At 36.5% G+C, this 14,828-nt stretch overlaps 1 protein-coding gene across 1 annotated transcript in view; it reads left to right on the forward strand.

Annotated features, from left to right (window-relative positions):
- The window catches only part of WNK3 (WNK lysine deficient protein kinase 3), a 34,153-nt gene extending 20,015 nt beyond the window's left edge, over positions 1-14,138 (forward strand). The window contains exons 10-11 of the mRNA XM_081807950.1: positions 5,015-5,217; positions 9,258-14,138. Coding sequence (XP_081664076.1) covers positions 5,015-5,217; positions 9,258-9,587 — 533 coding nt within the window. The 3' untranslated portion in view covers positions 9,588-14,138. The remainder of the gene's footprint in view (positions 1-5,014; positions 5,218-9,257) is intronic.
- Positions 14,139-14,828: the final 690 nt, after the last annotated feature.

The raw sequence follows: 14,828 nt of genomic DNA on the forward strand, positions 1-14,828 counted from the left end.
CCATATGATAATTGACTTTCTCTGCTTGACTTATTTCACTTAGCATAATCTCCTCCAGTCCCATCCATGTTGATGTAAAAGTTGGGTATTCATCCTTTCTGATGGCTGAGTAATATTCCATTGTATATATGGACCACATCTTCTTTATCCATTCATCTGTTGAAGGGCATCTCAGCTCTTTCCACAGTTTGGCTATTGCGGACATTGCTGCTATGAACATTGGGGTGCATTTGGCCTTTCTTTTCACTACATCTGTGTCTTTGGGGCAAATACCCAGTAGTGCAATTGCTGGGTCATAGGGTAGCTCTATTTTTAATTTTTTGAGGAATCTCCACACTGTTTTCCAAAGTGGCTGTACCAACTAGCATTCCCACCAACAGTGTAAGAAGGTTCCCCTTTCTCCAGAACCTCTCCAAAATTTGTTGTTTCTTGCCTTGTCAATTTTTGCCATTCTAACTGGTGTAAGGTGGTATGGTGTAAGGTGGAATATTGATTTTTTTTTAATAGGAAGTAATTGACGCAGTTTTTTTAAAAGATTTATTCATTTATTTTAGAGAGAGAGAGCGTGCACGTGATCATGCACTAGTGGGGGGAGGGGCAGAGAGAGAATCTCAAGCAGACTTCCTGCTGAATGTGGAGCCCTATGTGGGCTCAGTCCCACGACCCATGAGATCATGACCTGAGTCAAAACCAATTATTGGCTGCCCAACCGAGACCAGTTATTTTTACCTTGTGAGTTCTAGCCTATCTTCTTTGGTCTGTTGTTCCAGTGTCAGTTCAGTTGCATTGCCTCTGTGGTACTCTTTGGATCTTTCCCACATGTGGGTCTCCCAGTGGTCAGTCTCAGTCTTTGGCAGTTGTCTTAGTTCATTTCTCATGTCTTTGGTGTACTGCATTTTTCGTTGCTGAGAGAAAGGAGTATGCTCAAGTGTGTCCCCTTCATGGAAGTCTGTGCATAAATTTCTCTAGATTCCTGTGTCTTTTTCCCTTGCTGATCCTATCATGCATCTTTTTGTTGTAATAAACTTAGCTGTGAATACAACTATATGTTGAGTCCTTACACCTTTGATTGAATCACTGAATCTGTGAGTGGTCTTGGGGACCCTGAAACATAATTGCATTTGATAATCTCAATCCTCAAAATAACTGTAAGGTAGGTAGAAGTTAATGTCTGTCTTTTATAGGTAAGAAGACTAAAGTTAGTGAGGTTAAACTACTTCCCTAGAACCTCAGTTCATAAGCGAGGGAATCCAAATCTGTTTAACTCCAAACAAAGCCTTGGTTCTTCACTGTTATTCTGCATTGCCTCCTAATACCAGAAATTGTGTCTGCAGTGGGTTGAGAGGAGGCAATGGAGGATTATAGAGGGTGATAGTGGTCTGAGACTGCTACATACAGCTTGTAGTATTTGAGTTGGTCTTGAAGGATAAATGGACAGGATTAAAATTGGTGAAGTGCTGTGGGAAGAGTATTGTTTATAGGTAGAATTGCATGATATAAAGGCATGCAAATGTTAAAATGCAAGATTTATTCCCAAGAAAGAGAATATAACAGTTGGATGAAATGAAGGGTTGATATTAGAATTAGAAGGTTTTTCTTACATACTTTAAAAAAGAACTTTTGGCAACTGCCGTAGCTTGTCTATGCTACAGTCTGGTGTAAGATAATGTATCTGATCTAACACATAATTATATATTTAAGCTTAATAAATGAGATAGTATGTTTGTTTAGGGATAATAAATATGTGTTCTGCAAAGATAACCATGACTACTACCAATACTTTGCCACCTAAACAAGTTAAAAACCTACTGTTGTTTAGAGGTTAAGAAACCTCTAAAGTGGGAGGGGGGGTTGAACAGAAGAGTGAAATGCTGAAAACAGCATTTAACTGATACTAATCTGGTGGCAATGTGAAGAATGCATTGGCTAGAGCTAGGGAGTGAGTCCATTTAGATCGTTGTAATCATAGCATTCCATGTATGAGATGATTAAGAGTTTAGAGAATTGTGGAAGTGAAAATAGGCAAGAGATGTTGTATAGGATGAATTGCCGTGATGTGGTGATGACTGGATATTTGTATATCTTTGGTGAGATCCAAATGTTCGGAGTCTGAGTAGTTTGGAGAAAATATGAAAGATATCATAGAAAGATGACATTTAGGTGAACTGTTATGCCAAGACCACGTTAGGTTTGATTCTAGGTGTATTGAATTGAATAATTTATTGACATCCAAATGGAAAAACACATTTGGGTTCTGAAATTGGATTGAAGAGGGGTCAAGGTTTGAGATAAGAGATGGGAACATTCACAGTCGGGTGGTCACTAAAACTATCTGAATGGGGGCATCACCTTGGGGAAAAAACAGAAAAGAACAACAAGGACTATACTCTGGTTTTATTCATCAGTAAGAAATGAATATTAAAGAGTATCTTTGAAGTTTTAAGTAATAAGTAATGTTGACGTTTTTTATAACTGTTAAAACATTTGTACAGTACTTCTTTTCATGTAGATATTTTCTAGTTTGTGAACTTTAAGTGGTCTTTTATGGTATATGAGTAACTCTTAAATGAAATCAGTAAATAATTGTCCTTTTCATGTATAAAGTATAGTTAGGCACCGGATAACATTCACATAAACGTTTTTTTCTTCTCATATAGCATGTTGTTCTTGATAACTTCTGGAAGGTATGTGTGTGCATATCTTTCTGTTGCCTACTTAGGAGTCTTGCCCTCGGTTCCTGTTTCATTTCAATACCTGTTTGGTTTGTTAATCATTTCTTCACTTGCTGGCTATTGTGCCACTATCATTACCATCAATTGAGGGTTCGAGATCACTTGTTCCATCAGAGTTGTACACAAGAATCCTGACATTGGGCTTTCCCTTAGTGCAGAAATGTTCTTGAATGAATGACATTCAAACTTAGCTCTATGCAACACATTTTTTTTTTTTGGAAACTAAGGGGAATGAGCACAGAAATACTCCTTAGGAGAAGCTGGGTGAACAAAAATTTTGGCACTAATGTGTATATGGTTCTGGCTATTGTCTCCATTTTACTCCTACCTGCTGACGTCTCCATTTTACTCCTACCAACTGACATTTTTTCCTGGGTAAGAAGACAATCTTAAAAGGCTTCAGCTCCAAAGTCTTCCCCAATATTGTTCTGCTATTTGTTCCATCACTGAAGTTGACAGAGAATTAGTTGAATGTGCAGAGGGATAATGGGAAAAAATGTCTTTATTATAGGCTGACTTGTTGTCTTCGGGTTTTAAGTCTTAGAAAAGGAGGGAATTCCAGCAAAATTGGTATGTCATTTTGGTAACTCATGGTTGCCCAAAAGGTAGTATACATGATTTTTTATAAAACTTTTGTATATGTGAATGTGGTCCAATTAATTCATTAAACTCTTCTTAAGCAATTTTCATTAATATGTTTTCATTTAATATTTAATCCCCTTGAATCTAAGCTTTCAGTAATGCAGAGTTCATTGAGAATCACAGACTTTGTATAAGCACTCATTAAGATTATCATGTTCCGGGTGCCTGGGTGGCTCAGTTGGTTGGGCGACTGCCTTCGGCTCAGGTCATGGTCCTGGAGTCCTGGGATCGAGTCCCGCATCGGGCTCCCTGCTCGGCAGGGAGTCTGCTTCTCCCTCTGACCCTCCTCCCTCTCATGCTCTCTGTCTCTCATTCTTTCTGTCTCAAATAAATAAATAAAATCTTAAAAAAAAAAAAAAGATTATCATGTTCCTCCTTTTGAAGCAAGTTTCCCACTCATTTCCCAGTGTATTCTATGGGTTGGTATGGTACAGTGGAAAGCACACTGACCTAACTGTCAGGATACCTGGGTTCTAGCCCCAGCATATAACCTCAGCTTCTGGATCCCATTCTTCTCATCCAAAAAATAGAATACTTGTTGAGCCTATATCACAGGTCTGTTATAAGTTTCAAAAATGATAAAGAAAATTACTTTGAAAGTGTTAATATGGAGGCTTCTTGCATCATCTTTGGCAATTTACATATTTTTTCACAATTAAAAAAAGTACCATAACAAATGTACAAGAAATTTTCATATGCTTGTTTAATAAAATTCCTGAAAATGTTATTGTGCTTATATTTCAAAACTGTATTTCCTAAAATTCATTTTAAACCCACTCTATAAGTTCTGGCTTGTAAATCCGAGGAATTGGAACTTTATGAATTTTTTCTATGAGAATGATTTAGTAAATGTGTATAATAGTACTGAATAATTTAAAGACTTAGTGTGATGTTCAGATTAGGAAATTTTTTGCTGTCAGAGACTTCTGTAATTGATTTTTTTCATTTATTTTGGACATCTTATGCTCTACAACTCATGAAGTTCATACACCTTCTGCATTTTGTTTCTGCCATTTGTTTATCATTAACAAACAAAAATATTGGTTAAAAAGTTAAATGAGATTCTAGTTTTCTGATGCTTGTTGAAAGTCAGTATGGTATACTGAAAAGAGAGAGCATCCTTGTCTACGTTTCAGCATTCCAGGCCTGATTCAGCTGATGACTAATTGCAAGAACTCGGGCATATCATTGTACCTTCTCTGGGGCTCATTTGTCCATTATAAAACAAGTGGTTTGGATTAGACTTCTAAGGTTCTTTTCAATTTTAACATTCTATGAATGTTTTTAAAAACTCTTCTAAGTATCTATTTGAGGAAGCTAATGTAAAGATTATAATTGGTACTGTTTTTAGAGATACTGTTTATTATATTTGACTAATAACTTATACCTTATTTGACTTATACCAAGGTGACCATATAATTTGTTATCCAACAAGAGAAAACTTTTGAGAGTTAAAGGCACACTGTTAATAATTACTCCAGGGCAACAGCTTTTAAACCAGGACTGTCCCAGATAAACTTGAATGTCTGGTTACCCTATCTGTACCCCATATGTGGGGTTCTGTCAACTGCATTATTGGCCGAAGAACAGTATTTATCAGTTTTAATTCCTTTTTATGGTTTTTCTGTTTTTTCTTCTAGATCCACTGTGTGTGGAAAGTAATGTAGCATCATGCCAACAATCTCCAGCTAGTAAAAAAGGGATGTTCACAGACGACTTACATAAACTGGTTGATGACTGGACAAAGGAAACAGTAGGAAATTCTCTTATTAAGCCAAGTTTAAACCAACTCAAACAGAGTCAACACAAACTAGAGACAGACAACTGGAACAAAGTATATGAAGTAAGTTGTTTTTACATATTCCTCTTTATTTATGAGAACTAAAACCAGGGGCTCCTGGGTGGCTCAGTCGCTTAAAGGTCTGACTCTTGATCTCAGCTCAGGTCTTGATCTCATGGTTGTGAGCTCAAGCCCCACGCTGGGCTCCACGCTGGGCATGGAGCTTATTTAAAAAAAAAAAAAAAAAAGAACTAAAACCATAAAAATTGATTCACTTAGTCACTATGAGAGAATGGTGTGATTTGACAACATAGAGACTTCTATCCTTGTCTAGATTCATTATGTCTAGGCAAATTATCTTTTAGACCAGGGGTCAGCAAACTTTTTCTGAGAAGGGGCCAGTTAGTAAATACTTTCAAGTCGTGTGGTTGCAACTAGTCAGCTCTGTCGTAGGACAAAAGCAGCCATAGACAAAACATAAATGAATGCACATGGCTTTGTTCCATTAAAACTTGACTTGCAAAAAGAAGTGGCATGCTGTAGATTGCTGTCCCTTGTTTTAGACTCTTATACCTGAAAAAAATAACCATCAAGTATCAAAAAGAAAGCATCTAGAGTGATGGTTAATTCAGTCCTGTGGTGCAAGAAGAGTTTGGGTTTTGAGGAAAAGCTATCATATGTTGTATGTCAGTATTCTTAGAACTAAGTGATCTTATTTGTTCAGTTTGAAAAATAATTTTAAAGCTCTTTAAGCTATAATATTGTGAAACACATATTTATGGGATGAGATGCCTAGTTAATTGCATATGGTGTTAGATGTACATGCAGTTGAGATATAGAAAGATGTCCTCAGTGCATTCTGGAGTGGGAAGAAGGCAGGCCTATAGAACAATATATATAGTATTTGTTTAAAATTATGTACATTAGATATATGTATATACACACAGAAATAGGAAAAGCCATTAACAATATGCGGGATGGTGGAATTTGGGCCTTATTTACTTTGTACTTCTCTGTGTTTGAATTTTTAAAGTATCACTTTTTCACAATGAGTAAATCTATTAAAATGTGAATCAGGGCTTAGAATCTGAACTCTCATAATTGAAAGAGATATATTTGTGTGTGTGTGTGTGTGTTGTATTTGTGTACATGTATGTGTATATTTGTAGTCATTGCATATAGTTTGGTAAAGAGAGTCTGAAAATACAGTTAGTGTTAATGTTGAATAAAAATTTCAAAAGCCTAGATTTCCCAAACTAGGAAGCAGTATATTTCTTGGGGATTCTGTGTATTTATCTTACTCCTGGCACCAATTTATATACAGATAGTATCACCATTGTAAAAATTGGAAGACTTTAGAGGCAGATTTCAAGGCATAAATGCATTGGTGCTGCCAGTGACAGATCCTCTGAGTACTGTGTGAATGGAGACTTTTGTTGACTAGTAGGAGGGTGGTTGTTTGCAGTATAATGGGGGATTTTGGGAGGGAGAGTGAGTAGAAAATGGAGTATGAACAAAAGTGGTGAAGGTCTTTAAACAGAATTGGGTTCCAATGTCAGCTCAGTCACTTACTAGTTGTGTGACTATAGGCAAGTCATCTGTGCCTCAATTTCCATGTCTTTAAAACAGAGATAATACCACCTGCCTTACAAGATTGCTGTGAGGATTAAATGAGGTAACACCTTTAGAGTAACTAGCACAAAGTAGTTATTTTTGTATTTTGAGTTCAGTTGATTACATCTTTGTGTGGAAAACTGATCTCATAATCTAATGTTCTTGCTTGTTACCGATTTGTGGCCTTACTTAGAAAATTTTGTCACAATTATGTCAAACTTATATAAATATATAAATATAAAATTGTAGCTGTAATAAGGACTTCAAAGGAAAAATTAAGATATCATATGTAAGAGATTTGATCTAGTGAAGGGAAGTCAAGCTTTCACTGAGAAAGTGATGATTGAACAGAGATCTGAAGAATGAGTAGGTGTTAACTAGGTGACAAAGGGAGGGAATATAATTCCAAGCATAAAGAACAGCATATGCAAAAGCCATGTATGGGTAAAGAGATCATGGAGAGACTGAAAGTAAGCCAGTTTGGCTGAAGTGAAGAGAGCAGAGAGGAGTTGGTATGCAGTGAATCTAAGGAGTTTGGGAGGGTCTTAAAAGTGGTGATGATAAGGAACTTTGTTTTATTTTAAGAAAGATGGATAGAAAAAAAAGAAGAAGAAGAAGAAAGAAGAAGAAGAAAGAAGAAGAAGAAAGAAGAAGAAGAAGAAGAAGAAGATGAAGGAGAAGGAGAAGAAGAAGAAGAAGAAGAAGAAGAAGGAGAAGAAGGAGAAGAAGGAGAAGAAGAAGTTGGATAGCCATTGAAGCCCTAGGGTTAACATCATATTTGCTTTCTGAAAATATTACTCTGACTTGAAGCAAGAAGAAAGGATTATGGGGGCTAAGGGAAGAAGTTGACAGACCAATTAAGAGTTAGTCACAGTAGTCTAGATAAAGAGAAGTTGAGATAAAGAAAAGTGAATAGATTCCAAGAAATGTTTAAGAGATAAAATGGGGGTGCCTGGGTGGCTCAGCCAGTTAAGCATCTGACTCTCGATCTCAGCTCAGGTCTTGATCTTGGGGTCGTGATTTCAAGCCCTGCATTGGGCGCCACACTGGGCATGGGGCCTACTTAAAAAGAGAGAGAAAAGGGACAAGATTTAGTATGGAGTGGATGTATGGCAAGAGGGAAGGTGTCAAGACTAGGTTTCTGGCTGCCATTACTGGCTATCATTCAAGTGTACCAATCACCAAGATGTGGAATATGAGTAGGCAGTGTGTTTTGGTAGAGGAAAGACCATAGGTCATTTGAATCTCAAATTCCTTTGAAATATGCAGAAGGTTAAGTATAACAAGTCATCTCCATTGTCTTTTTTAAAAATAAAAATCACATTATTGTTTGTAAAATAATGTTCATTATAGAATTTAATAAATGCAGAAAAGTACAAATCTTAAAATAGCCCCTTCAAATCCCACTACCTAGAAATAATTGTCACTAACTTTAGGTAAACAACATTTCAGATATCTTTCTGTGACTGTATATGGATACATGGAAATGACTTTATAAAAATGCAATCATACTATATGTGCCCTTTTGAATCAGAAGTATTAAATTTAATTTTACTTTAACAGAACAAAAACACTGATATGAAGAAGGGATTACTGAACTTGAAATAAATGTGTTTTTTCACATCAAGAGATATGGTCATTCATTCTTGAGTCAAGCAAAAGCCTTTTAGTTTCAGTTTATTTGAAAGGCTTTTAGCTTGACTATTTAACCTAGAAGAACTAAGCATTTGAGACTGATACCAAACTCTACTTTAAGTGAGAATTATTTACTTCTGTTAGACTTACTATTACCATATGCATAAGATATCAGTAATCTCGAGAGATATGCATACTCGCAATAGGACATGATAAGGAGAGTCAGGCAGGAATATATTTTCACAGTACTGCCAAAAACATAATGCTCTTGAGTTTAAACTTCCAAAAATGCAATAGGAATGTTAGACTTTAAGGCAATGAGTAGAAGTGGGTGGGGAGGTGACATTTGTTGAGCACCTACTATATATGCCAGGCTCTTTCCCCTGTGCCACACTAAATCATGCTCCTCTGTCTCCAGAGAATTACGTAGTAAGCTGGTCTGTTGTCTGTGGTGCTGAATGAGAGAATTCATGGGGCTAGGAAGAGGAAATAAAAATAGAAGAGTAGTGCTAACATAAAGAAATGAGACAACACTGAACTGTGAACAGAGATTTAGCAGGGTCCTTGGAGTTAGCTGGAACTCTATTCAAATCCTCACCTCACTATCAAGTTGCTTAGTGATATTGGGTGTCAGCAATTTTGATCTTCAATTTCTTTATCTGAAAATGCCTACCTTGCAGGGCAGTAATGAAGAGGAAATGAAATAAGGTATGCAACAATGCTTGGCACACAGAAATGTAGCCTCTTATAGTAATAATAGGAAGAGTAAGTCAGAAAGATTAGGAAGGAATATAGATGGGTAAAAGCATCGACCAAATGAACTGATCTTTTGTTTTTACTTTTGTTTTTGTTAGAATACTCCATCTACTATGGGCTACACACCAACATGGATTTCTTCTCTGTCCCAAATCCGTGGAGCTGTCCCAACCTCCTTGCCACAAGGACTCCCACTCCCTTCATTTCCTGGGCCATTATCATCATATGGAATGCCCCATGTTTGTCAGTATAATGCTGTGGGGGGGCCAGGGTACCCAGTACAGTGGGTAGGAATTTCAGGAACACCGCAACAGTCTGTAGTAATTCCTACTCAATCTGGGGGACCATTCCAGCCGGGAATGAATTTACAGGCGTTTCCAGCTTCATCAGTGCAGAATCCATCTGCGATCCCTCCTGGTCCCAAATGAATCAGGGTAGATGATGAAGAAAAGGAAGATTTTTTTCAGAATTATTTTCAGGACACCTAAGATACTAAACGTTCTTCTTCTTGGGTTCTGCCATATTTTCCCTCATTTGAGTTTACTTTCCACTATATTTTTTTTGTTGTTCCATTGTGGTATTTTATATAGCTCATCATTCTGTAGAACTGTGCAGTTTGTACATAGAACACTGCACACAGAAATGTTTTTTCACTTCAAATCCTATCCTCTTTGATACTTGATTTTTTAAAAATACCGTTCAGAATGCTTTAATAAGCTCAGCTGGAGCATTACCATTTCCAGGACACTTTCCATGAATTGCTGACAAGCCCCCATTTTTTACTGCTGCTATCTGCAGCTGGATGATACTTTAAAATGTATAAAAACTATTTAAATTGATATTCCCCAAACGTGGACTAAGTGAGACCCTCCAACAGCCGGAGTCTTATGGGATTCTTCACATGTTTATGTTAGGTTTACCTTTCACAGAAGGCAGGGTAACTTGCTGCAGGAAATGTTTTGGTATATAAAATTAGAATAACTTTGTCAACCAATATAGACCATGAGCCCTTTTTAATGTGATTTTCTTCCCGTCGTCACAGCAGGAGGAGTGAAGCCTTGTTCTAGGTGAGGCGGAGAGAAAGGAAAAAACAGAACTGTAACAGTTCCTTGATTCTGCAGATACTGTAGCTGCTTTAGGATTTCAATAGTAATTCAAAGCAGCTATCTCCTTGTTTCTCATGTGCACACTACATTGTTTTTGAGCATCTGAGAGGCATTGGTTTGGCTTGCATTCTTTTGCAAGGGATATATTGCAGCTGATATGAGTCTCATTTTGGGGGAATCTTTGTATTCCTAACAAAGAGGATTCAAGTTACACCTCTATTGACCCATTCTTCTGAAGTAAAATGTACTTGACACAGTAGGTTGTAGGTTTTGAGACTTACACATGAAACACTGGCTTTACAGGGTTCTAAGATGTGGGGTATACACTGTCCTGCAGTGAGATAGTAGACCCTCGAAGGACACTATTTAAGTTGCCCTTAGCTTTTTTTTGGGGGGGGGGTTGCCATTTTTTTAGTTGTTATAATTTCTTGTTAGTATATATAGCATCCTAGATGATTTTAGATCTTAGATGATTTTGGCAGCCTCTTTAGAATCTGAGAGAGATCACTGTCAAGTTGCACTTTACTGGGTTTTATCCAGTTTTAGGAGGTGAAGCAATGTCAAAATATACACTTTTGATTTTCAAGAAGGCTAACTATAATAATCTTAAAAGGCTGGTCACAGAGTTACCTAATGCTCGGTCTGTGAAACCCAAATGGAATTCTTACATGGAATTAATCAACTACCACATATACATGTTTAAAATACTTTCCACTCTGAAAATTTCAAGGTCATTTCTAGTACACATTTACCTGATAATGAGTTCTGTCTACTGGTAAACATTCCAAATTACCACCCAACATTTCTTTTAACAGATTTTCCTCCATGTTCCTCTAAAATTTTTACCCCATGAGCTTGCCAGGTGATGAGGAAAACTTAATAGGTGAACTTTTTTTTTTTTTTTTGCATAGTCTACTTTGTGACATTCAGTACCCTTTTTCAAAAAAATGTTTCTGGTATTGCTTACCTGAGGATCACACTAACCACCATAAAGATTCTGTCACTATTCTTTGGGGTGTTTAAAGCAGCATTTTCAGAATTGCTGTTAATAAGAGCCACAGTTTCTTTTCATAAAACATACTCTGGTTTGGGTGAGTCTTTCTAAATCTTATGTACAGATTCTTCAAATTTCTTCTACAGTATTGGTTTGCAAGTTGCAGTGATTTTAGGACATTAGTGTAATGCAAATGCTTGCATTGCAGTGTTTTCCATGTGTACAAAAACAATGCACCTAAAATCCGTAATTCTTTAAAACTGCTCGTGTTTCATTATAAGAGTTGGCTTTGTGTAATTACATTAGGACTTACAACCTATAAAGTGAAAATCCTGCAGGTTTTAAGATCCCTTCCTCTCTAGATGTAATGCTTTTAAACAGTGTACCCCAGGATGAAAAAACCTCCATGGATGACATGCACAATTACATTTATTAATGGCTGCTCTACATCAGATGTCCCACATTTGCCACCACCTCTGTTTTATGTATAATTCATCATTCATTTGCCTGCAGACTTTTGCAGTGCCTTGTAATATTTAGAATCTTTTCAGATTTTTTGCTGGAAAGAAAAGTAGTCTTCTAAAGTTTGAAGATGGTGAATAGTGTACTGCTGTCTCCATGCTGACCGCAGTCGTTGGGTTAACATATGTTATGTATACATTATGTATATGTAACATGTATAAGTTTAAAAATACAGAAAAAAGTGAGTTTGTGCAGAAATGAAGAAAACAGTGTTATTCACATCACTGTGGGTTTTTATTTTTTTTTCCCATTACTTAAATGTTTGATTCAGATTATAGTCCCTTTGACTGTAAATATTGGCTAGTTTTCTATGTAGGGGTTTTACATTATTTCATAATTTTGCTAATTCATATAATAGTGCTGTTTTCATCCTTGCTGAGGTAATTTTCCTCCCCAGAAACAATTAACTCTTGAGGTGAAGCTCAGAAATTCCCTTCTTACTTAACAAAGAGCCTACTATATAACAAGGGCCTTCTACCCATTTCCAAAAAAACACACAAACCTGTCCTTTTCATTTTCCTTTTTGTAGCAGAAAGAGGTTGTACTAAACCATCCTGCTTGTAAAATTTATTTGGGGGATAGTCTGTGTGTCCAACCACCATGTTTACTTCTCAAAGTACAAGTCTGATGAATAGTACTGTATCTCCATATGTGGCAATGTGAGCATTTCATCATGAAATACATGCTGCTATGTTTGTGAAGTTGGGTGTAACATCATAAGACTATGAAACCAGTATTGGTGTAAATCTAACGAAAATAACCCTATGTATATTTGTAGCAGTCTTGAATCTCTATTTAAGGTAATTTGCTGTAATATAACAAATACCCATTGTTTTTCATCCTTTTCTTGCCAATTTTATATCAAGCATGAATTCTCATGGTTTGGCAGCAGAATTATCTGTGAAAGTTTAAAAGGCACTTTTCCGCTGTGATTTTTGGATTGAGTGTGGAGTGTTATGTACAGTATGATGGGATGTATCATTTTAGAACCCCAGATTTAATTCCAGTCCAATTACTTTTGTTTATCTACCTCGTTTTCAGTGCTGTTTGGGGGTGCAGAAGTAAACACTGCCTGTGAAACTTGCTTTTTTGCCTAGATTCTCAGTATTCTTTCAGGTTATACATCTGGCCTGCCTCCTAGTCCCATTCCTAACCATGAGTTCGAGATGAGAGGGACCACAACTCTGCCACCAATCTGTGTTTAAGTGATGAGAGCCACGTGCTTCTGCAGAATAAGCTTTGGGGATTTGGGGAAGGAGAGCAGAGAAATAAATCCAGCTGGTGGCAATGTAGGACCTAGTTTTAGGAGTCAGTCCTAAAATAAATGGTAAGAAAGTATCTAAATTAGACAGTCCAGTGCCTGTAACTTTGCATCTTTTATTAAAGATGCATTTCTCATCTGTGTGCCTAAAGGGCTATGGGTTGAAATTGCTTTAACTACCACAGTGACATATTTGCTCAATCCTACAGCAGTGGCCTGTCATTCAGCATATTAGCATACTGCTAGGTATTTGCAGTATTTGTATTTGTATTTGTATTTGTATTTCTTACCTTAAAATGGCTGTTTGCTTTTAGTTGAATCATAGTTGGTCGTAACTGTTTATCCAATCTCTAAAGTTTATTGGAGGCATTGACTTTCTTCTTTGCTGTCTTTTCTGAATGATGAAATGATGCATTCCTTTTCTTTTTCCAGAACACTCAGCTACTGTTTGTAAGCCACATGTTCCTTGTTTCACATGTTTACTGTATAACACTACAGCATATTTAATGTTAGCAAATACTGTATTTCAGGCTTCATGCACAAATACATTCCTGAAGTATGTTTGCCATCAGTTTGGGATTCAGTTATTTAATCTTCTGTTTGGTTTAGAGAAACTTGGGATTTGAGGTGGTGTGCAGGCCATTTTCTAGAATAGATTGTTCATTTTTTCATTCTGTAGTGTCCTTGGGACTTTTTTTAATCCCCCCTTTGTTTTGAAGATGAATCAGAGAGGGAGGTGTGTTGTAGAAAAGGCCATTGATTTGATAAATGTAATTTCTGGTGTTCATTTTTTTTAAACCAATCCAGACTGTAAAATTGTGACACTCAAACTTGGTAAAATCCTTTACAATTAGTATGAAATTTTGATGGAGCCAAATGCTTTCAGTTCACCATGGAAATAGTCTTTGTATGTGAAGGATGAACACAAACATTGGTCAGGGTCCTTCATAGCCAACATAGGCAGGGGCCTGGAATAGTGGCTAGATGACACTGACATTATTTTCAACTGAGATAGTTGGAAGACTACAAACCAACAGTTTCCATTCTGGAAGGTTTTCTTTTAATTAAAAAAAAAAAAACTCAAAAAGGCTAAAAGTCAAGCAAGAAGGGAAGAGAGAAACTGGGCTCTTGAGAAAAAAAAATGGGTGTAAAATAAACTCCTAAATGCGTGCTTGTCATCCTTCCAGGTTTCTGTTTTTGTTTTTAAGTTGCATTTCTTTTCCACTATAAGCTAAGATTTCAGATTGAGGTTTGTGGTCCAGAACATACCCTCAGCAGAAATAGTGACTGATCGGAAAGTGCAGTTGTTCAAGGTCTGTCATGCTCAATCACTTAAAGCTGTAATTTGTTTGATATGAATATTAAGCATGTAGACCTAGTGCAGCATGGGAGCCACTCAGGAAGTTTATGCAGTTAATAAACTTTCATGCATAATTTACTATGAAGTATGCAGAATTTCAGCCACTTCTTTACTCTTAACATTTAGTTGTATATGTGAACTCTCCTTTCTTAATTGGGGAATGTAGCATTATATAGAATGTTGTTAAACTTAATTTTAATCCTTCTTGACATTAACTTTTTTTTTTTTTTTTTGTAAACCAAGTGATCTGCCTTTAAGCAGTTGTCTGATTTTGGTTCTTTGAAACTGTGATTTTTATTTCATTTGTACCCAACCATTGTAAGTATTTTGTTTTGTTTCTTGGAAATTTTGTTTTGAAACAGAAAATAAAGGCTGTGTTATAAAATGAGTACGGTATCTTATTAAAATGCTTTCATAGTCACTGCA

The sequence above is a fragment of the Leptonychotes weddellii genome, chromosome X (genome assembly GCF_054177405.1).
Source record: "Leptonychotes weddellii isolate Sample4059 chromosome X, ASM5417740v2, whole genome shotgun sequence".
Lineage (NCBI taxonomy): Eukaryota > Metazoa > Chordata > Mammalia > Carnivora > Phocidae > Leptonychotes > Leptonychotes weddellii.